General features: G+C 32.9%; 2 protein-coding genes across 2 annotated transcripts in view; one reads left to right on the top strand and one right to left on the bottom strand.

Annotated features, from left to right (window-relative positions):
- Positions 1–62: 62 nt before the first annotated feature.
- Positions 63–11,530, top strand: LOC115881691 (septin-1). Its single transcript, XM_030899283.1, has 5 exons — positions 63–233; positions 460–652; positions 780–1,038; positions 5,998–6,465; positions 10,956–11,530. The coding sequence occupies exons 1-5, from the start codon at positions 210–212 to the stop codon at positions 11,068–11,070; spliced, it is 1,059 nt and encodes a 352-aa protein (XP_030755143.1). The 5' UTR covers positions 63–209; the 3' UTR covers positions 11,071–11,530.
- Positions 11,531–12,652: 1,122 nt separating this feature from the next.
- The window catches only part of LOC115881537 (voltage-dependent calcium channel subunit alpha-2/delta-3-like), a 40,845-nt gene continuing 28,328 nt past the window's right edge, over positions 12,653–25,169 (bottom strand). The window contains 8 exon segments of the mRNA XM_030899072.1: positions 12,653–13,003; positions 14,410–14,608; positions 14,758–14,911; positions 18,555–18,771; positions 20,694–20,948; positions 23,848–23,987; positions 24,404–24,516; positions 24,570–24,680. Of these exon segments, the coding sequence (XP_030754932.1) occupies positions 12,896–13,003; positions 14,410–14,608; positions 14,758–14,911; positions 18,555–18,771; positions 20,694–20,948; positions 23,848–23,987; positions 24,404–24,516; positions 24,570–24,680 (1,297 nt within the window). The 3' untranslated portion in view covers positions 12,653–12,895.

Genomic DNA, 25,169 nt, shown 5'->3' on the forward strand with positions numbered 1-25,169 from the left:
TATTTTTGAATTGTTATGTTGGTAGTGTCAGGAAATGTCAGACCACGCCTACGCTGCACCAATGAAATCGTAGGATTTCTCAGTTAAAAATGGAATGAAAATGGTGCTTGTTTAGTTTTCTGTTATTGCTTCAGTCATCAAATCTGTAATTAATTTACTAAGTTATAGTCTTTATTTTGTAATTTGACTTTAATTCTTACTGCTTAAAAATGTCTAGTGAATCAATCAAAACGGTAAGGAATATATTTGGATTTTAAATTATTTTAATTGAGTAAACATTCTTTGTTTATGAATATTGAATGAGAGGTAGCTAACAATTAAATGTTTCAAGCCCTTTTTGATTATTGCTGCTAATAAAATGCTAAATTTTATAAAATAGGTGTATTTTACTTTATTTTTTAGTTGAATTTAATGTGCTATTTGATAATTTTTATTTAATATCATGTGTTTACATTTCAGTTTTCCAGCCTAGAAACTCCCGGTTATGTCGGTTTTGCCAATCTTCCTAATCAAGTTCACAGAAAGTCTGTTAAAAAGGGTTTTGAATTCACCCTGATGGTTGTGGGTGAAAGTGGACTGGGAAAATCTACCTTAGTAAATGCATTATTTTTAACAGATCTGTACCCTGAAAGAGTTGTACCCGATGCAGTTGGTATGTTTTATTTAAGTTCTCACAGATGTTTCACATCCGAAATGAACCATATGTTTGTTTATTTAATCTATAATTAGAATTGCATCCTGTGTTATCAGTGTTTCATAAATAACTCTCATTTTTACAGAAAAGTTGAAACAAACTGTAAAATTAGAACCAACCACAGTAGAAATAGAAGAAAGAGGAATTAAGTTACGTCTTACTGTTGTTGATACACCTGGTTATGGAGATGCAATCAATAATACTGACTCGTTTTCTGAAATAATCAGTTACATCGATGATCAGTTCGAAAGATTTTTAAGGGATGAGAGTGGTTTGAACAGGAAAAATATCGTTGACAATAGAATTCACTGTTGTTTTTATTTTATTTCGCCATTTGGACATGGGTGAGTAAAAAATGCATAAATTTCAGATAATTAATATTTTGATCATGCAGTGAACTTATTTCTAAACAGGAAGTAATTTAATCTAATGTAAATGTAATTAGGATATGAGTGCAGCATGCTTTGCACATAAATTTACTACATGAGGATGAGGACTGATTTTTAAAAGTAGACTTAATTGTATTATTTGGAATTGTAGGTCATGCATAATTATTTATTTTATTTGTGTTAGCTTAATTTCGTAGTGAATTTTATAGATTTTTAAGAGAGAATCATTACCAAAGTTGAAAACACATTTAACAGGGTTGTTATATTTAAAATTTTTATTTAAAAACATGTTTTAAATGTGTTTAAAACACCAGTACTTGCTTTAAACTTGCTTAAACCATTTAAGACTGTTTTAATTGGTATGTAGGTGTTTTTTTTTTTAATAAAAAATAAGACTTACTTTCAACTATTTAATAAAAAATAACTCTAATACAAAAGGAATAAAAAACAAAGTATAATCACCCCAATCTGATATTGCCTACAGAATGTTTCCAAAAAAATGTGCAGTATTTTTTCGGTGAAGTGCCCCTTCATCTACTGCACCTGACGAGCCGCCACTGAATAGTACTGCGGTTACAGATTAACTTAATCTGTGCTCAGTTGTTAAAAAAACTTCAGTGTTTCAGATTTTTTCATGATTTTATGTTTTGGTATTTGAACATTCATATTCATATTCATACATACAATAATAATAATACATATCATTACAATACTAATCAATATAATATTCTTTTAATGTAATATCAGGTACAAAAAGGCACCTAGCGGAAGTAACAGCTGTATGTTCCAAAAAAAAATAGCAAAATAATATTATTTATGTACTTACTTAATTTAACAATATGCAAGAAAAAAAAACAATATAACAATAGCATATTTAAGATTTTTTTTATAACAATGTAATAAATTTTGTGTTATTTACAAAAATATAGTTTCTACAGGCCAAGTTAAATTTTTTTAGATTTTTTATTCCCTTAATATTACCTGGTAATAAATTATAGAATTTTGGTCCTAAGTATCCAATAAATCTTTGGTTAATATTTTTATGACTAATAGGAACTTGTAACTTAAGTGTTCTACTTCTAGTTAAGTGACAGTGATTTACATACTTCCTATGACCCTCAATCTTATGGACATAGGAACAAACAGAATGAATATATAGAGATCTAACATTAAAGACTTTCTCATCGTAAAGAAGGTTCGTTGAGAATAATTTTTCCTTTTTGTTCATGACTTTAAGAATATAATTTTGTGTTACATTGAGTTGTGTCAAGGCAGAAGAATAAAGTCCTCCCCAAATAACGATTCCATACTTAATTAAAGATTCTACCAATGCCTTATAAATAATGAATAAAAGTTTTTTAGAAAGGATATCTCGCAAAATATAAAATTTATATATAAGTTTTCTAAGGCTATTTGTTAGTTTTAAAATGTGGTGATCCCATTTTAAATAGCAGTCAATAATTATGCCCAGATACTTTATGTTAGAAACCTCCTTTATTGTGGTGTTTACCTCGCTTATTTGAATGTTGGAAAAATTAGGTCGGTTTACATTCGTAGATGTAAAGGCTATATAATGGGTTTTATCTAAATTTAAAGTAAGTTTGTTAAAATCTAACCAATTCTTTACAACAGCCAAGCCATTGGCTACCTTATCCTTAGTGCTGTTCCAGTCTCTGCCAGAGAAAACCAAAACAGTATCGTCCGCATATGAAATAATGGAACCCCCAATATTAAGAAATGTCATTGAATTGATGTAAATGATAAATAGTATTGGCCCTAGTACGGTTCCCTGTGGTATACCAATAGTGGTTTTGAGAGGATCACTCAAAGAATTACTTATTTTTAAAAATTGGTTTCTATTTGTTAAATATGACCGAAAGATGTCCAACACAGGGCCCCTGATACCACTTTTTTCAAGTGTTTTAATTAGCATATCATGGGGCACCGTGTCAAACGCCTTAGCTAAGTCCAAAAAAACTGCAATACTTTTTTCACCATTGTTAAGATTTGAAGTTATTTGATCCACCAATTCATACATAGCATCGCAAGTGCTGGTCCCACCCACGAAACCGAATTGTTTTTTAGATAAGATTTTTAAATCGGAAAAAAATTCCATTAATCTTTGCTTAAGACATTTTTCAAACAACTTCCCAAAATTGTTAATGACACTTATTGGTCTGTAGTTATTAATATTATTTTTATTACCAGCTTTGTGGATAGGGGTTATTACAGCAGTTTTAAATCTTAAAGGTACAATGCTAGTTTTAAAAATTAAGTTTATTATATGTGATAAAGGATTCAAAATATAGGCATGCACCGATTTTATAATCCTGACTGACACACCGTCTTCGCCAGGAGCCGAACAATTTTTGAGTGAGTTTATGTGTTTTATTAATTCATTTTTATTTACCGGTGTTAAGAAAAGTGATGATGATGGTTCTTTATTAATACATTCCGGCTCCCTGGCTGGAGGTATTTTTTTAGCCATATCGTTACCGACTGATATGAAGAAGTTGTTAGAAAAGTTGGCCATGTCTTTGTCTGTTTTAAAGGTTTTGTTTTCATTGTCCAAAATATTTATTATGTCATTGTTTTTAGCATTTTCATTTGTGGCTTCAGATATAATTTTATAAATTTTTTTCATGTCACTTTTATTTTCATTTATTTTATTTTTGTAATAGTCAAGTTTACATTTATTTATTACTTTATTTAACTGGTTTCTATAATGTTTATACTGAGTTTTTAAAGCTTTATTATTTGAATGCAAAACTTTCTTCCTTAGTTTATCTCTTTGTTTTATGGAGTTTATAATACCAATTGTAATCCAAGGTTTGATTTTTTTTGACTTGTTCATTAAGACTTTTATTGATTGGGCTTTATTTAGTAAGTTTTGAAAAATTTCATAGAACATGTTAGTGGCTTCCTCAGAAGTTGAACAGTCCATAACAGATTGCCAATTTTGCATTGCAAAAAGGTTTGATAAAGCAATATAATCAATTTTAAGAATTTCTTTATTTAAGTTGTCTTGTCTCTGTACGTCATAGTCAGGATCACACTTTCTTACATTGAGCATGACTGGAAAATGGTCAGTTAAGTTAGAGTCTAATATGAAGGACTGATACTTAAGCATAGAATTATTAATTTTTTTCGCACAAAAATATGATCAATACATGTGGCAGTTGTGGAAGTAATTCTTGTTGAAGAGTTTATATATGAGAGAAAGCCAAAATTACTTAACGTCGAGAGATAGGAATTAACATTATCGTTATCACTGTCATTGATATCAATATTAATATCACCTGTAAGGACCTCAATCTGATTTTTTAGATTCTCATTAAGATACCTTTGTATGTCTAAAATGAATAATTTTAAATTTGATGAAGGAGGTCTGTACAGGCAAGTTATACCAAAACTAATTTTATCTAATTCTAATTCGACTTTAGTTAGTGTAACATGCGATGTTAGTAAAATTGTATCTTTTATAAATACTCTTAAATTATCTCTAGTATAAATTAACATACCGTCATTTTTGTTTATATTGGCATTGTTATAATGGACAGAGTAACCTGGTACGCATAAACGATCAACATCATAGTCATTTAGTTGAAACGTTTCACTCAACACAATTATATCGCAATAATCAAGTTCAAAAGCCCTTAAAGTCACTAAGAGAGAGTCAACATTTTTTTTTACACTTCTTATATTTATGTGCAATAAATTAATTATTTTCCCATTAATATTAATCTTTGATTTTAAAATATCACTTCCCACACTTTCACCTGCCTCGTCAAGATTTTCCTTCATATTTTCTAGAGTATCAAGGAGATCTACCTCGATATTGCCTGCCATTGTAATGTTCCATAGTCTATTTTGCTCCGCATAACTTCCAGCATGTATTTGTAGGTTGGGCAAATAGTATCACTACTTTCATGAGAGACATCATAATTTTTATTATATTTGTTATTGGCAAATGTACAATTGGCACATTTTTTAAAAGGTTGGGAGCATTGATTAGTGTCATGAGAACCCATGCAGTAACCACATACCATTTGGTTTTTGCAGTTGGTACTTTTGTGGTTATAACCTTGGCATTTGTAGCACTTAGGTACACTAATGTCTTCAAAAACTCTACAGCTTTGCCACAGTAAAAATACTCTTTCATTGCTCATAAATCTATGAAAAAGTTTAGGAGAGCATTCCAAAAAAATTGTGTTTTTATTTTTGTTTTTGTGTTCTTTCACATATACTACTTTTAAGTGATCGTCTTTTTGAATAAAAGAATTCTGATTTCTAAGGCAATCTTCTATTTGGGCTGAAGTCATTTCCGGGTTCTTAGATGATACATTAACAATTTTCAATTTAGGAGATTTTAGTTTGGTCAAGTGCACCTCATAGTCGTTACTAAGAGCTCTTTGTGCTTCTTCTTGAAGTTTTTTAATTTCATTTGTGGTCCCACATTTTATGACAATACCCCCATTACTGATTTCCTTCATATTCTTTATACCGATATTTACTGCCATCTGGCTTTATATTTTTTGTAAGTCTGCTTCAGTTTTGCGTGAGTTTTGTGGCTTTTTTGGTTTTAGAATCAAACTGGGTATATTTTTTTTTATTTTCTGTACCTGAAACTTTTTCAGCATATGTTACAATAAGGATGTTTTCCGATACGTTCTTTTTTTCATCAAACTTGTTTTTAAGCGCAGAAAGATCTTGTTGTACAATTTCAATCATGCTAATAATTCTTGGCATTCTTCTTAAAAAAAATTTGCATGTGTCATATACAAACATCAACAAACGTTTTTGCAAGGGCATAACTCGGATCTCCGAAGAGGATAATCCAGCGCAATTTTTATGTGTTTTTTTACATTACATTATTTTTATATTACATTATCAACATTATCTTTCTTCTCACAGATTGAAGCCTTTAGATGTCGAATTTATGAAGCAACTCCACAACAAAGTCAACATCGTGCCTGTAATAGCCAAAGCCGACGTTCTCACTAAAAAAGAAATGCAAAAGCTGAAAAAGAAAGTCCTGGACGAAATAGCAGAGAACGGAATCAAGATTTTCTCGTTACCCGAATGCGACTCTGACGAAGACGAAGAATACAAAGAACAAGTGCGCCAGTTGAAACAGGCCGTTCCTTTTGCCGTTTGCGGGGCGAACACCCTTCTGGAAGTTAAGGGCCGTAAAGTGAGAGGCAGGCTGTATCCGTGGGGTGTGGTGGAAGTGGAGAATCCTGACCACTGCGATTTTATCAAACTGCGTACGATGTTGATTACGCATATGCAGGATTTACAGGATATTACACAGAGGGAACATTACGAGAATTATAGGAGTGAGAGGTTGGCCAAAGGAGGACCACCACCAAAGAGAAATACGTAAGTTTTATCTAATATAAAAATAAAATTCTCGTGTCACGGTTTTGGTTACCGTACACCTCTGAAACGGTTTCTCCGATTTGATGAAATTTTGTATATATACTCAGTAGGACTGAGAATAGGTTATCTCATTTTCGTACCCCTAAGTGATATGGGTGGTCCACCCCATTTTTCTTACTTTTTGGACAATTTTTTTTGTGATGTGGCAATAAAAAAAATACATACAACCCTAAATTTTCACCCTTTTACTATCAACCCCTGTTTTTAAGTTTTTGTTGCCATACTCCTCTAAAACGGCTTGACCGATTTTGATGAAACTTTATATGTATATTCAGTAGGTCTGAGAATAGGTTGTTATCTATTTTTTATCTCCCTAAGTGATAAGGGTGGTCCACCCCAATTTTTTTTTTGCTTTTTGGACACAATTTTTTTTTATCTTTTATGACGTGGCATTAAAAAATATATACAACCCTAAATTTTTACCCTTTTACCATCAACCCCTATTTTTTTAAAAAATTTTTGTTGCCATACTCCGCCAAAACGGCTTGACCGATTTTGATGAAATTGTATATGTATATTCAGTAGGTCCAAAAATACATACAAGCCTAAATTTTCACCCTTCTACCATCAACTCCTATTATTTAATAGTTTTAGTTACCGTACTTCTCCGAAACTGTGGCATTAAAAAATACATACAACCCTAAATTTTTACCTTTCTAAATCAACCGCTGTTTTTTAATAGCGTTATTAGTAACTCATTAATTAATTTAACAACAAATTGTTTTTAAAAATTGTTAGAATACCTTAAATAAAAATGTTAGTATGACTGGGTATACTGGGTGCGTCTCAAAAGTGGCTCCCCCCTATAACTTTTTTATTTTTTCAGATAAAAAAACGAGATTTGGTATGTTAGTATATGACATAGATTAGGATTGATTGGTGTATTCAATTGTTTTTGGTCACTTCGTGTTTCACCGGAAATGACTACAACTTTTTATTTTTAAATGGCACCCCGGTATTTTTTTACTTTATTCGATAAAAAATGACATTTTGAATAGAATGACATATCATATGTCAACTTTTGACATTCTCGCTTAATAAAAAATTGTATTTTAAAATTCAATCTAGAGTGCCACGGCTATGTTAAAAACACTAATTCTTCATCCAGGAGCCTTGGAAAAATAGATTTGATCGTCTAATGTTTTTAGTGTCTTGTCCTGGCCAGTTAGAAAATGCTCAAATCGTATTTTTAATCATATCTCAATTTTTTCAAATGGAACGAGGGTGGCGCATTAGCATATTTGGAAAAAGCATTTTTTTACGAATAAATTGATACCACACACACTTGGATTTTCGAGTCAAATTTTCATTACGAACCGCAAGTTATAATTTCAAATAAACCATATGCGAAAATGTCAAAAGTAGACATATGATATATCATTCTATTATATTTACGAAAACGAAATAACCGTTGACTGCATATTGCATAGGTATTATACATATTATATTATATTGCATTTATCGAGAACTGTTGGAAAATCAAAGCAGACTTGAACAGAAATTATCTTTAATACTGAAGGTAATCTATATTCGGTGTATTCCATTTAAAATAAGCAGAATGATTATCAAAAATTTCACGAGCAAATTTTCAATTTGTCATTTTTAGTATAAAATTTTTTTAGGGTACAACAAACTACAATACAAACTAGGGTACAACAAACTACAAACTAATTTTTTTTAGGGTAATTTAAAAAATTTTACTTTCTCTTAGATAACTCATTAATGGCGAAAATATGCTGGATTACCCTGTATATAGAAATTATTAAACAACTTAAGTCTAAGCAAAGTTTATTGTCAAAAAAATATGGGAATTAAAAAATTAAAACTTGGGTATTTACCCAAATTTCAATATACAGGGTACTCGCTCATCACTGACCTTAGCCACAGCAACGCGTGGCCGGGCCGCATATTCGTAATTCGCCGACACATTAGCCGCTCGGATTAGGTCGGGTACAGCGACGGACGTTTGGTAAAGTACCGACGTATTAGACCAGTCCCAACCCTTATGCGTCCGCGATTTACGAAAACGAAATAACCGTTGACTGCATATTGCATAGGTATTATACATATTATATTATATTGCATTTATCGAGAACTGTTGGAAAATCAAAGCAGACTTGAACAGAAATTATCTTTAATACTGAAGGTAATCTATATTCGGTGTATTCCATTTAAAATAAGCAGAATGATTATCAAAAATTTCAATTTGTCATTTTTAGTATAAAATTTTTTTAGGGTACAACAAACTACAATACAAACTAGGGTACAACAAACTACAAACTAATTTTTTTTAGGGTAACTTAAAAAATTTTACTTTCTGTTAGATAACTCATTAATGGCGAAAATATGCTGGATTACCCTGTATATAGAAATTATTAAACAACTTAAGTCTAAGCAAAGTTTATTATCAAAAAAATATGGGAATGAAAAAAATTAAGACTATTTATTCTTGAGAGTTAATTATTTATTCCCCCCTAAACCCATATTTTTTTAATTTTGTGTCTGAAAGAAATTGTTTGATAGTTCCCAAGTAGCATTTTCACGACTTGCGACCACATGTTTACTATCACAACGTTGGATTAGTTACAAAAATAGTTAGCTCCCTACCTTGGGTATTAAAATAAATTTAAACGTTTTTATAACGTTGTGCCGACGTTGGACTAGTACTACAGCAAAGTAGGAAGCTTCTGCGACGTCGAATAAACGTTGTCTTGTAACCTTTTTTGCTTAAGTGATCTTTAGGTGATTCGGACAACGTAGTTACAACGTTGGACAATATAGAGTTTTCCGACGTCAGTTTCAGGACCTATTCCAACGTTATGCAAACGTCGTCTGTTTTACTAATTCCAACGTTGTTTAGATTTCCTTATTCTTACGTTGGTAGGACGTCGAGTCACTACCTTTTTGCAACTGTATTGAACCATAACCTTAAATTTTAAATTTTCACTTCATTGTTCTGTTCAGTCAGACAGTTCAGTGCTGTTTTTGTTTTTATAAAAAAAACTTAATTAAAATGGGACATAAGAAAGGTACATATAAAACTAAATTTAAATATACATCGACATATATTACCGATAGTTTATCCACTCCCTCGTTTATTTATATTATAGAGGGCGGCACAAGCTAGACTCTAGGATGACTAAATTAGGCAATCTTGCGACTAGTATACTACCTGTTAAGGCCGAACTGCGACTTTATTAGTCCAGTATGCGACTACTCGAACTACTCCATCTTAATCTCCAAAACAACAAAGTGAAAGCCGCCATGTTGTTAAATAAGAAAATGTTTCGTTCCTAAAATAGCAATTCCTGCTTTTTGAATACATTAACTTGAAATATTTGACCCTAAAAACACGCGGAAACAATTTTTTCGACTGCGAATAAATTATTCTCATTTTACTAAAAAAAAAATTCAAGAAAATTTTTAAAACTTCTTTAAGCATTAGTATTTTTCAAAGTAGAAACAATACATTTATCAATAAAGTTGTTTGCGTTTAACTTTTTTGCCTTGGGTAACGAGTTACAGAGTCGGTTAAAGTGTTTCAATAATTATGATCTTCAAACATCCTCCACACTTAAATACTTTTGTTTTGTTTTCCTTCACTGCCATCTGACATATGTCTCTAACTAAATCATAAAAGTAATATTTTTACTATAATTATCCCAATTTAGGATAAAACGCGACTTAGACGCCATATTAGTTGTGTATTTCTGTGAATTAGGATTTTAAACAACGTTGCAGTTTGTACTAAATTAGGCTTCTAGCCAACGTCGGTATCCAACGTCGTTTCGACCCAAAAATTATTCTCCAAACTAGTGCAGACTAGGGTTGGCACGAGGTTGTGCCGACGTTGCGCCCCGACGTTTGGTCGCGTGACACAACGTTGTCCCGACGTCCAAATGCTGCTTGGGTTACTAATAATTTTACTGGACAGTCTATATTTCGGGAAGTTCTTTTTCGGCTAGCTTTACTGTTTTTCTTTTACGTTAAAAAGACCAATCTTAAAAAGTTTTTGAAACTCTTTCAAATGTCTGTAATGTCTTAAAATCGATATTTTTGAATTAGCAATCTGCTCGAAATGTGCTAATCACTGGAAAACTATGAAAACCAACTACAGACACCTACTGATTATCATAAAAAAATACAAATACCCATTACAGACACGGATCAAATAATCCGATTTACAAACTTGGAAAGAAAAAACAATATTTTGAGCGCATCGTAAATCGCCGACGTATTAGTCTAATACGTCGGTACTTTACGCAGCACCCGAACTAACCCGAACGGCTAATGTGTCGGCGAATTCCGAATATGCCGCCGGGCCTGATATTTTTTTTATAAAACTGTTGATATGTCTACAGGGTTTTGTCATTACTTTAATATTTTTAATGCATTTAAATGACTAAAGTTTTAACTGCTTTTTCTTACAGTATAGTAGAAGAGAAGACAACAGAAAAAGACAGAATCTTGCAAGAGAAAGAGGCGGAACTAAAACGAATGCAGGAAATGATTGCACAGTTACAGGCCCAGATGCAACAGCAGTAACATGATGCGATATCTATCAATTGACTGACTTAGGTTTTCATTACATATCTTATTCAATGCCTATTTAATTTTTGCTCATATTCATACTCCTAGGTAGTTTTATTCTTCAGACGTGTTATTTTTTTAAATACTATGACAGTTTTAAATTATTAAGTTTAATTTACAATAGACAATTTTACTTTTCATAGCATCATGTTTGACATGTATTATCGCAATTTTTTTGTAATCTGAAGCATTTTTTATACTTCAAATTGTGTTATTTTCTTACTATATTAACTGAAGGTTTTCATACGCCTTCCTAAGAATCTTAAAGTAACTATTTAGATGTATTTTTTTACATTATAGAGATTTATATTTTTTAGTTAAGCGATGCCATGATATTTTGAATATTGATACTTATATATGTGCCCAAAGTATAAAGTGATATGCAATGTTTTCAAATAAAAAGGAATTCTTTTTGCTAAAATATTTTGTTTTATTTTATTTCAGAAGAAAAGCCCAAAGCAACTAAAAATTATTTTATTAAAAAAAATTGTAAATTAATTTGAAGTATCTAAAGCTTTTTCTACACACGAAGTTTTACCTGTGAATCTCACATGTTTGGAGAACGTTATGCGTAGACGGGTCTTTCCAACGACTCGGGGAAGATTTCGACAGACAATAGCCAAAAAAATGACACACAAAGAATACCATTTTAAAAAAGACAGTTATAAATCTTCTCCATTGGACGTTTATGATATAAGGTAAGTCCATTTGAAATAATGGGGATATCTAATTTTTACTTACCCTGTATATCGGGTGGGTCTCTAAAGTGGCTCAACCAACTTTTATTTTTTCATATAAAAAAACATTTGGTATGTTAATGTATGACATAAATTAGGATTGATTGACATATTCAATTGTTTTCGGTCACTTCCTGTTTTACCGGAAATGACTACAACTTTTGATTTTTAAATGGCACCCTCGGTATTTTTTTACTTTATTCGATAGAAAATGACACTCAATAGAATGACATATCATACGTTAACTTTTGACATATTTGGTTTAAAAACGTATTTTAAATTTCAATCTAGAATACCTTGGCTGTGTTAAAAAACTAACTAATTTTTAACTACTAATTTTTAATCAAGGAGCCTTGGAAATATAGATTTGATCCTCTAATGTTTTTAGCGTCTTAAAGCTGGTTAAAAGGTGCCTAAATCGTATTTTTAATAATTTCTTAATTTTTTCAAATGGAGCGAAGGTGGCTCATATTCATATTTGGAATAAGATTTTTTTTAGGAATAATTTGGTACCACACACTTGGTATTTCGAGTCAGTTTGTCGTTATGAACCGCATGTTACAATTACAAATCAACCATGTGTGAAAAAAAGTAAAAAAGTTGACATGTGATGACTGATAAAAGTTGACATGTGATATGTCATTTTATTCAGAATATCATTTTCTATCGAATAATTTAAAAAAATACCGATGGTGCCATTTAAAAATCAAACTTTATATAACTTACAAATAAACTAAGAAAACAACTGTCCGTAAGAAAACAACAATATTTATTTCCATAAAATTAGAATGACCATATTTAAAATAAAATAAATATGAAAATAAAAATATAATCAAAAGAATATAATAATATGGAAAGAACAATGTAACGATTTATATAAATAATTTTAATATATTTAAATAATCAAAAAGGAATGATAAAATATATAGGGTTTAGTAGTTCTTTTAAACATATATAATGCAATGAAATTCAATATCTTATGGTTATGTAAAACAACAATTAAATGTATCACAGCTGAACGAACTCCTTAATTGAGAATTGGTTTAAACTATATAACGGATAAATTTAAATAAATAAAATCCTATTAGGAATTTTACGACATGTTTGGGTGATATGTTGGTCCCTGTTCCGCAAAGTTTTATTTCACTTTCCTAAAACAAAAAAAATGTATTATGTCTACCGTGCGACCATAAAATTTTACCATCTTTTGACAATGACAGCTTAACAAATTGCAATATAAATTCCCCTAGAAATTGTTTTTCTCCCACTTTATAGAGACAGAACTGTAAGTATAACAAATGCTATACTATAGTGCGCCTACTGGATCTGTGTCTACGAAAGGAATTTCAAGAATGCAGACACAATATTGGAGTCTGAGAACGGTAGTAGGCCAAGCTTGGAGAACAGTACATTCGTTATCGGTAAAATAGTTGCGTTATTTTATTAATTTTTTATTGTTTTTCTTCTTTTTTTTAATTTTTATAAAGATTATGTCTCATTTATGGTAATCGCAAAACAATTTTTGATGCACGTGATCAACTTTGAGTGACAAGCGATGGCGACAGCGCTGCCAGATTGTGATGGATTTATGACATGAATCATAATTTAAAATTGACAAACAACATATTTATTATATCATTTTTTAAGAGTGTTACGTTATCTTTAATTTAATAACTAATATTTCAGTGATTAATTGATTTATTTGTTTTATAGCTTATTTTATTTATTACATATTGGCAAAAACTAGTCCATTATGAAGATTATGATAAGCGTTATTATGGGTTATTTATTTATTGATATAGATCTTACAACGCCATAAGTGGTAATAACAAGTAAGAGGATGCTATTAATGCACAAACTAATAATTACAGAATTTAATAAAAACTAACTTTGAAAGTGGTATAATGCTTATCAATCAAACTTACTTTTCTGACTGCAGTGAAGGGTAGTAAAGGACCTTTATTGTCACGTTCTCGTTCGAAATAGTTAAAAAAAAAACAGGGAAGCTACAAACTCTCTGCTTCGACTGTTTAAATGCTTCGGCATATTTTGAACACACATTTTCAAGAAATGCAATACAAAAACTCGAAAATTTAGTTCTTAAAAGAACTGTTTGTGCTTAAAAGTGCAATTTAAAAAAAAACTATGAAAATAGGCAAAAAACGAGAATTACTCACAAAGATTCAACAACAACACGATATTATACAAAATAATGACTGACACTAGGATAATTGTCAAATAATAAAGGACAACATTGCTGAACATAGCGCAATGTGACCAACATAGCGATAATAAAATTCGGTTTAAACAAATTTTTGCAGCTTTAATCTAAATAGAATATCTGTTACAATCATTTGCTCTATAAAGTAAAATGAACAGCTGCTCGATATCTTAAATTACACAACAAATTTAAACATGTTTTTGCCAAAATTTCATTTAGTCAGGTTTATAGACTTTAGTGTCAATGTCGATATGATTGATGACGTACATCGGAAAATGTTTTACGATTACAATACATAGAAAAACGTTGAAAAAAAAAATAAAACTTAATACGTACGTTTGCACTTCTATTAATACAGCTCATATAATGGCGTCTAGGTAAGTCCACTTGATTCATGAGGCACGATAAGGATATATTGTAATTAATTTGTTGGGGATCTGGCGAAGGGGGGTACTTATCGTGCTGTTCCTGACAAAGGTTATTAATGACTATTAATATCATGTTGCTGCCAGTTACACGTTGAACAATAAAGGGCCTGCAACAAAATTATTTTTAAATAAAAAATTGTTATAATAAAATAATATAAAAAGATTAGATTAACAATAAAACGTGCAAGAAAGATAGTTGTCATCGTTCTTCAATCTTATAACTAGGTAACTACTAACTCACTATACAATTACAAACCTTGAGCAGTTACCCATCGTTTTGTTGTACCCACTATTTGAAATATTCCGATCACTGTAGTGAACCAAATTGTACAAAGAGAATTCATTATCACATGGTTCTGGTTTGGTTTTTTGCATGGTAGCGCTCTCATCAAATGCTTTGTCACTGCCAGCTTGAAAAATTGATAGAAAATACTATTAAATAACTATTATTACAAATTAGGAGTGTGTAATTAGAGAATCACTTAATTAATGTGGACGAACTGTTTGTATTTTACTTTGAATAAAAAGATTAGGAAAGAACCATATCAAAAATCTGTGAAATAAAAGTGTAAAAATATGATGTAGGGTAGACGTGGGGTTGATTCAATAATTTGTTGTTTTATTTTACGTTGTGAATAAATGTTGGTAGTTATTAAAATTGTTATAAAAATATATAATTCTAATTAAAATAGATAAATTATAATAATTATTTATTAACACAAACATCCGACACGCTACTGAAGCAGGTAAGTCAAATTGACACGCGATCTAAATTCTTTCTACATATTCTTACGACATCTAATCTTTGACAAGTAGGTAAATAAAATGATTGAAATTTTGATCATTATTTTGATTTTAATAAATAAAAGCAAAAATGCAAGAAAAAAATATATAATTAGTTAATTTAAGTGAATCTCATAAATGATCGGTTTACTACACGTATGTATGTATATTATACAGGGTGAGTCTTAAATAAGTGCAAATATTTTCAGGGCTGGCAGATCTCGATAAAAGAAACATATTTTCTCTTTACCATTTTTCAGATAAGTCCAAAATAACCGAATTATTTAAGTTTGCAAATTTAAAAAAAAATGTTTTTTTTTTGAAAAAATTTGGAGAGCCACCGGGTTTTTTCTGTATTTGCATCCCTTTTATTGCCGTAACCATAGAGTAAAAAGCTGTAACTATGGTAATAAATTAATAAAGTAAAGATTTCAGTTAACGTCTCGTTTTTGCTGCCGGGGCCTATAAGTTGGCCTCTGTATCTTACAAATTATCAGCTAATTTAAAAATCTAAAAGTACCATCAGATAACCCTAATAAAGTAGCTATGAGAATGTGATTAGTTTTTTGATTTTCTAAAAAATAACGACAGGAAAAGCGATACAGCGATAATAGCCCCAGGGGCGCAATTCTGTACAATCGTCGGTATCGGTAAGTTACCGACAGCTATCGGTACGTACTAGGGGATTCAATCCCGGACAATTTTATGTTGTCGAGATCCCGGGATTCTCAACCCCGAATCTCGGGATCCCGGGATTTAATACCGGGATTTCAGTAATAATGTTACCAATGTTACTTTCAAAGAACATTTTATTAAAATTAACGTTAATTAGTTAAAACAAAAACAAAGTTTTTGGAACACAAAAATACATAATGAAAATATGAACCCTTCTTGGACACAAACGGTACATTGTGAGACAGGAAATTGTAGAGAGAAACAAGCCCTATAACATAGGATACAACATTTTAATGAACAGTGCTTTCCAGAAAATCAATAAAATGAAATATATACGAAATAATATACATGTTCTGATTTCTTTCGAAAATCGACATCTATGAAACTATGAACCCTTCCGGGACACAAACGGTACATTGTGAGGCAGGAAATTGTAGAGAGAAATAAGCCCTATAACATAGGATACAACATTTTAATGAACAGTACTTTTCATAAAATCAATAAAATGAAAAATATACGAAATAATATACAATCTGATTTCTTTCGAAAATTGACATCTATGAAACTATGAACCCTTCCTGGACACAAACGGTACATAGTGAGACAGGAAATTTTAGAGAGAAACAAGCCCTATAACATAGGATACAACATTTTAATGAACAGTGCTTTCCATAAAATCAATAAAATGAAAAATATACGAAATAATATACATGTTCTGATTTCTTCCGAAAATCGACATCTATGAAACTATGAACCCTTCCTGGACACAAACGGTACATTGTGAGTAGGGGATTCAATTCCGGACAATTTTATGTTGTCGGGATCCCGGGATTCTTAACCCCGAATCTCGGGATCCCTGGATTCAATCCCGGGATTTCAGTAATAATGTTACCAATGTTACTTTCAAAGAACATTTTATTAAAATTAACGTTAATTAGTTAAAACAAAAACAAAGTCTTTGGAACAAAAGTAAGTGAATATTCTTCTTAAACAACATTAAACAAAAAATTAAAAATCTCAAACAAAACAAAAAAGAAACTGGACTGATAATATTATTCCATATTTTAAAAAAAAATAGTGCAAAAATATAATATTGTCTATTGTGTCATCTCCCATAGCAAAACGAAATTTTGTAACTATCAAGCCTGCTGACGAAAAACACCTTTCCGATTCTACACTTGTAGGCGGTATTGTACTTAAAAAATCAAAAGCTAGTTGTAAGTTTGTTCCACGTTGTCCACGTAAAATCCCGGGATCTGTTATTATTTTCCCGGGATCCCGGGATTGAAAAAATCCGATAAAAAACGTCGGGATCCCGGAATCCCAGGATCCCGAAATCCCGGGATTGAATCCCCTAGTACGTACGGCCAATGAGCGTCGTGTTGATTGTTGTTGTCATAGTTACCGATCGGCCCTATGGCATATATCGCAAAATTGTACCGACGACTCTCGGTATCTCTACCGTGAGGTTAACAAGGGCACGGTAGAGATACCAATTTTCGTCGGTACAAATTTGCGATATCTGCCAAAGGACCGATCGGTAACTATGACAACAACAATTAACACATTTTTACTATATACAAATACATATCGAGAGCTGTCGTAACTTACCGATACCGACGATTGTACAGAATAGCGCACCAGGGCTAATCTGGACGGGGCCTACTTTGTTTACGCGGAATCCGAACTGCGGTCCTCGGCCATATCATGGTCAATGGCCTACCGACTTGGCAAGTGTCTAAGTCGGCTCTTACTCACGAGATATTCGATCTCATCCGGCCTCGAACCGATGTGAAGGAGCAGTGTGTGTCAATAGATTTTACACTTTTGCCTTTATAGGACAACAGCACGATACAGAATTTCGAACCGGCCACCCGTCTATCCACTAGTATCGCCTTACGTCGCTTAACTTCGGTCTTCTAATGGGAACCGGTGTTTCGATGTAGCTGGGCCGTTGCCAACTATGGTAATATCAGAGATTAAGAAATTATACCGCAGGAAAATTTGCGATGAACAGGCAGTTCTAAAAAGTTTTAGAAAAATATACAGGGAAATTTAAAACAAAATGCACGATTTTCAGCATCTTTTTTTAGCAAAAAAACCCTCATAGACGTGTTCCTGGGGTCGAAATATACCACCCCGAAAATATTTGCACTTATTTAAGACTCACCCTGTATAGTCACTTACTAGCGCAAAGTTATTCAATTATTTCTTCCGATTTTTGACCGAGATCTACCGCACGCTACACAACTAACTATCTTACAGTCTTTTTCGATAAATTGCAATAGTACCTGTCACTGTTTGTTAATTTAAGTTCTGCCACAAAAAAATCTAGATTTACTACCTCTAAAGAACTATTAATAGTAGAATAAATAATATCTAACTTAAAATAAGCTCAGTAAAGACTGACAAATCCACAAAATTTCAAATCAAATTCAAATGTGTCAAATAAATTGTCAAACAGAACTGCCAAGGATCCCCACCCTAGAGTTCTTTTTCCGTCCACCATGCATGAATACATGGATAGCATTATACTCCTTCCTAAGGTATTTTAATTTGTCTATTTTTCATAACTTCGAAATGTATGAGACTCACTTTCATGTTCATAATCGTGATCCTTATGCTCTTGTTCCTCTTGATCTAACACGACCACGTGATCATGAGCATCATTGGATTCATCGAACGGTTCGTTTTGTTGCTGGTAGAGGGCTGGATCATACAAATTACCAGTGGCAGCTTCTACGAACAACGTCAAAGCGTTTGTCGCCCATTCCAGTATTGCCATTAAGTAAAAGTAGGGCTGAAATAAGTGCTGAATGATAAAAAAAATTGTGTGTGCACTATGTACGCATATTTGAAGTGAAACTTCTTACTAACAGCTATTAAATTGAAGGATTTAAAGGATATACAGGGTGCTACAAATTCGAGATACGAGCATTGGTATCTCGGAAACCGTAATAGATAAGAAGATGGTTAAATTGGGGCAAAGTTGCTCCTTGGCATGATCACCAAGATGCCATCAAAAAAGTTTTAAAAATTTCAAGGATTGCTGAGTTTTTTGGAAAAAACGGATTTTTTTGAAAATCAATTTTATTTTTTCCTGTCGTTATTTTTTAGAAAATCAAAAAACTAATTGCACATTCTCATAGCTACTTTATTAGGGTTATCTGATGGTATTTTTAGATTTTTAAATTAGCTGATAATTTGTAAGATACAGAGGCCAACTTATTTTTTTTAAATACGGACCTGCATTTTTTATTCTAGGTTTTGAAAGAACTCGGTCTCCTGAGTAGAATGATATGCCACACTTGATACTTTTTGTTGTATTGGGTACCTTAACAGTAACAACTGTTTAACTGTTAATTAAAATAATTTGAAGTCCGACTCTGTTTTCTTAATTTTTTTTTAATTTATTTAATCTGATTATAATCAGCACAACAATATCGATTAGCGCTAATTATCATTGAATAAGGAAAATCACGCCTGTTGAAAGATTCAAATAATTAATATCCAGGTCAGCAATTTAAAGACATCTATTATTTCTAACTTTTTTATTGTGAATTTGAAATCTCAGTGTACGATCTAATAATATGTATAATATTAATCGTAGTTATTATAAATAAATCAACTTCTACAAACAAGTTTCTAATGCTCTGCATGTTCGAAAGGGGTACCACCCTCCATAATGCACACATTTGTTTTTCATTCAATCTTATTTATAGCTCTTTGAACAGATCTTCTTATACTTCCGAATGCATTTAATTGTTTTTTATTACTCACCAATTGTTTTTGTACTCCTAATGTTGAAATATATTGACTTCAAATGTCTAAAACAATTTTTATTGATTTTCCTTATTCAATGTTAATTAGCGCTGATTAATATTGTTGTGATGAATATAAGTTGGCCTCTGTATCTCACAAATTATCAGCTAATTTGAAAATCTAATAATACCATCAGATAGATCTAATAAAGTGGCTATGAGAATGTGCAATTAGTTTTTTGATTTTCTAAAAAGTAACGACAGGAAAGGAAACAATAATTGATTTTCAAAAAAATCCGTTTTTTCCAAAAAACTCACCAATCCTTGAAATTTTTAAAACTTTTTTGATGGCATCTTGGTGAACATCCTAAAGCGCAACTTTGCCCCAATTTAACCATGTTCGTTTCTATTACGGTTACCGAGATACGAATGCTCGTACCTCGAATTTGTAGCACCCTGTATATTTTTTATGAATGCTTTTTATAAACTTCAATCGCTGTCTTTTAGAGAGACGTTACTTGTCTTGCCATTATTCAATTCATTATTCGAATTCTCAGAATGTTGTTAACAAAAGTTTCATCTTAAAATAAAATTAATCAATCACAATTGTTTATCTCCATCATTTACTGAAGTAATAATACAGAAATTACAGATTACAGCTCAATTACAAACAATTCATTATTTATAGTGATTTACCAGTAATTTTATTAAATTATACGAATATTCTCGTTGATTTTATTGGTTTGAAATAAATGTGAATGTGTCCTCCAATGAAAATGTGAGTTACTAACTCTAAATTCTAATTCTGAGCTGGAAAATGAGCTAGATGCTTTGCCTAGACCGTTATTCAAAAGCTAAAAACCTATCGATGAATGTGTGACACGTGACACGGCTTTGAATTTTTACTCCCAACGCGCGTAAAGAAGTTTCACTTCAAAAATGTGTAATAAAATGTTAGAAGAACAAAGCTTACCAGCATTATTTTCGAAGCCGAACTACCAGTGTCATGTCCTTCGGGACACAGTCCCTGATAGTCGAACATTTTATGCTCCCTGTATATTCCTTCATCGATCAGTTGACTCATGACGTCCGGTCGGATTTTCCCGAAGAAATATCCGGTTTCTTGGAGGTTGTCGCTGACGATCACGTAACCTGAATCATCCAGCATCAAGCAATGTAGCTCTTCTGAATCGCAGGTCTTTTTACATGCTTTTTGCATGTCTCCACACTAGAATAAGAAAATAAGTAAAAATAATGCAGTATGCCTTACTATAAAACAACCAGAAGACCTATAGGTTAGGTTAGGTTGCTGGGGTTTGGGATCATATTTAATCCCTCACTCGGAGGCCTTGGGTCCATTGTGATACCCCTGTATTGTTTTACCAAACCTTCCTCTCATTCTTTCTTTGCGTTAAAGCACTTCCAGCTCTTTGCAAAGTTCCCGATGTCGCTGATGTCGGCTTCTGCTGCCTCCTCTAGTCCCTCCAAAAAACCTTGCCCTAAAGTTTTAAAGCGTCGGTATTCCAGTGCCGGACAGTGGCACAGCAGGTGCTCTATGGTTTCTTCTTCCTCTCCGCATTCTCAGCAGTAGTCGTCGTTGGAAACTTTCCATCTCACGAGGTTTACCCCTGTGGGACAGTTTACAATTATGGCTGATTCATGGTACACCGTGACGGGCCGGGGCCGTGCGACGGTGAAGGCACGGCCAAACATTGTCAAATGTTATTTATACTTATGCATTCATGCTAAGCCGAGCACGGGCCGAGCTTCGCCGGAACGCGTCCGTGCCCCGTCCGAGAAATGTCGGTGTACATTTTTCGTCGGATCCGCTACGGTCCGGCCCCGTTGCAGCAAACATAAATGAGTCGCCCGGGCTAAATACTTCGTTCGTCTACGGGCCTATAGCGACTGTTTTCTAGCAGTGTTGCCGCACCCACCTTTTAGCGCGTACCACATTATAAACTAAAAATGTACCACTTTGGTACAATTTTTTAAAGCACAACAAAATACATCTGCAAATGACTTTAACCGGTTTGGTCGCTGTGAATTTCTTCATAAATTTCTACATAAAAAAACTTCCTGGAGAAAGACACAAATCGAGACGAAAAACATGAAATAGAAATTCAGAAAACCCAATTATAAGTATGTATAGGTTGAAGAATTCTAAGTAATTCTAATACTACACACAATACTTGGAAAACTTAAATTTTATTAAAAAAAAACGCAAATATAGAAGCATGTTAGAAACAGTAAATTTTCAAGTTTTTTCTTCGGGTTATTTAATATAGGCAACGCTATAGACATTACAACGTTTATAATACGTCGTTAATTAATGCGGATTGTCTCCGAATGGTATCGGTAAGCGCGTTTAATACAATATCAACGACAATAATTATTAAATATCTATTCATTTTCGGTGCGCGTGGGAAATAATTATTGTACAAATCATCCTGGATTTGAAAATGTAGTACCACTGTACCAAATAGAATCAAAATAAATTTGGTACAAATGTACCACTGCGGCAACACTGTTTTCTAGAATATAATCGGCACGGACATGATCCCCGTTGTCCACTCGGTGTAGCATATATTGAAGGCCCGGACGTGGCTCGGTGTCTACTTTACGGAACGTGCCCGGCTCGGGTACGGCCCGGTGTACCATGAATCAGCCTTTATGCTTACTAGGTAATTATGTTACGACACCTACAATTATGCGTACTAGGTCCTTTTTGTGCTCTAGTAGTTGTTTTGTCTTTTTGCTATCTACCACTGGCCATAGTCTTCGAGCTGTAGCGCAGTCCTCACGGTGTTGCCACGTCTAATGCTGCTTGGCTTTGATGGCTGTTCCTATAGCCTCCTTCAGTGTGTTGATCGTCACAAGTGGTGGGCCATCTGCCACGGCCTCTCCCTTGGCCCCGTCTTTGGCGAGTCTGTCTGCTTCCTGATCGCTCACCACATTGCTGTGGCCTGGCACCCAGCATAGAGTAGCCCCGCCTCGACCGCGACGCAGCCAGGACAGTGCTTCGCGGCATTCCATCACAGTTTTCGATCTCACTGATTGCATGGTGATACTTCTTAAAGCGGCCAAGCTGTCAGAGTATATCACTATATCCCCTATTGGTCTATCAGCAATTTTCTCTCGTATACAACTAGCCGCTTCCTTTATGGCGTAAACCTCTGCTTGTATAACATTACAGCCATCCGATAGTCTCAAAGATCGTCGGATGTCTAGTTTCTCTGAGAAGATGCTCCTGTGCCCCCTGAATTTGCGGAAGCATCTGTGTAGACTGCTATCTCTTGAGTGTTCATTACTCGGTTGCTTTCCCATTCTTCTCTTGTTGGGATGCGAATCCTTATCTTTTCTCCTAGTGATTGCAACTCCAAAATCATGTTTGGTGAGCATATAGTCCGTTTTCTGGTCTAGCAGATGTGGACTCGTGTTCACCATGATTTTCCCTATCACTGGCAATATCCCCGAGTGACCGTAGTTGGTCTGGTTCCACAGATTTTCTCATCCACACTGGATTCCCTTAATCTTAGGGCACCCTTAGCGGCCAGATCCTTCACGAGCCAGTCGATTGATTGCAAGTCCAGAATTGCTTCGAGCGCAACTTGCGCTGTGTTGTTCCTTGCTCCAGTTGTGTAATAATACACACTATCATGACAAGGACTACAATGACGTCACATACGTGTCACAAATATCAGCTGAAGCGCGGGAAAAGGCAAATGTACGTCTTATGAGGATGAGTAATCCTATTAGTTTACCGTTCTTGGTAGACGCCATTTTTTTAGTTGTAACGAATGAGTCATTAGCTGGTCATCATCGACAATTTTAGCGATTTTTAGTAGATTGTGTGTAGTGAACTTTGTATAAACTTTATTACAATGGTGATTAGTTTTTCAGCTTTCAAGTCAAATAAACACTCGACACTTTTTAGCGTTTTCTTAGCTTTCTTGATACCACCGCGTACACCATAGGCGTAGTCAAAACATTTATAAAAAATATAAATATATTTGCCACGGCACTGTTCTGTTGGTGGTGTGGTAACGATGTGGTCTCGGGTGTAATTAGTCCTAGTATTCTTTAGTCTATGGGCTAGTGTTATTTTTTAGCTTCAATATACTTACATTAATAGTGTGTTTTCTGAAGAAATTATATAAAGACGTGTGGTAGAACTGATAACCCACCACAGCTACTGGCGTCTTCCGATTACCATCTTCTTTGAATATGGCATGGCTGACAGTGACGAGTGTATTGTTTGCATCACCTATGATATAGAAACATTCATAAGAAATATTTATAATATTTTCATGTTATTTTTTTTTAATTCCTTTTTGTTAGAGTTATATTTTGGGAAAATAAAAACTTGTAGTTTGGATGATGAATCTAATTTTTATATTAAAAAGGTACAATACGACCGAAAAAAAACGGCGTCAGCGATGGCTATGAAATGACGATCGCTGTCATTTTATATGGAAAATTATATCGGGGAATGTCATCGATCGTCATTTCCAAGCCAACTATGGACGCCGATTTTTTTCGATCATACAGTACTAGTTAGAACTTCTCAAGGTAGTAATATCTTTAATAAAATCCGGGGAAATACTGTGTATAAACAAAAAATATTGACGTAGTAGATATGATTTCCATAAAATATTGATGTTCTTGGTTCTTATCGTTTACCTATTTCGTGTGGAACTGAATACACAAAACTACTTTGATCGATATAATGTTGTTCCACGGCCCTTTTGTACCATATTTCTTCTATAGCTTTGTTATGAATTCTATGAAAATGTCTGTAAAATTAAAAGAAGTTAAAAACAAGGATTTTTTAATATATTTTATTTACCTTTCATGTATATTGGAATCGATATTTTGCGGGAAATTTTGCCATCGTGTCAAACCGCTATGTGTAGCCATAAAGGCTACTACGACACCGTATTCCCTAATCAGTTGTGATCTGCATGCAATAAGGAACAAGAGAATACAATTAGATCATATAATAAAAATAATTCAATATTAGTAATTTAAAAATAAATAGCCTCAAAAAAAAAGTCTGTAATCGTGACTATAAAAGTGTGCATCAAATAACGCAACTTTATTAAATCATCACGTAATAACCATTTAATTGAAAACTACCTATATACAAGAAACAGGACGAAATAGTTATGTCTTTAAGAAACATTTCATCTGATAAATAGGTTGCACCCTTTACAAGTAGGAGTCATATTAACATCAAAATCAAATTTCTCATGTGAAAAGACTCCCATATACCAATTTTAATCCAAACATTGACATTACTTCGTAGATTATTTGGAAAAAATCGAAATAGAACTGAAAGTTCTACACTCTGTATCTCCGAAAATAAGCATTTTAGGACATACATTTATACGAACTTTTTTACTTATTTTTATCTGCAGAATATGCTGCCGAAGTTTCCAGAATAAAG

The sequence above is a fragment of the Sitophilus oryzae genome, unplaced genomic scaffold (genome assembly GCF_002938485.1).
Source record: "Sitophilus oryzae breed Bouriz unplaced genomic scaffold, Soryzae_2.0 scaffold_172_pilon_pilon, whole genome shotgun sequence".
Lineage (NCBI taxonomy): Eukaryota > Metazoa > Arthropoda > Insecta > Coleoptera > Curculionidae > Sitophilus > Sitophilus oryzae.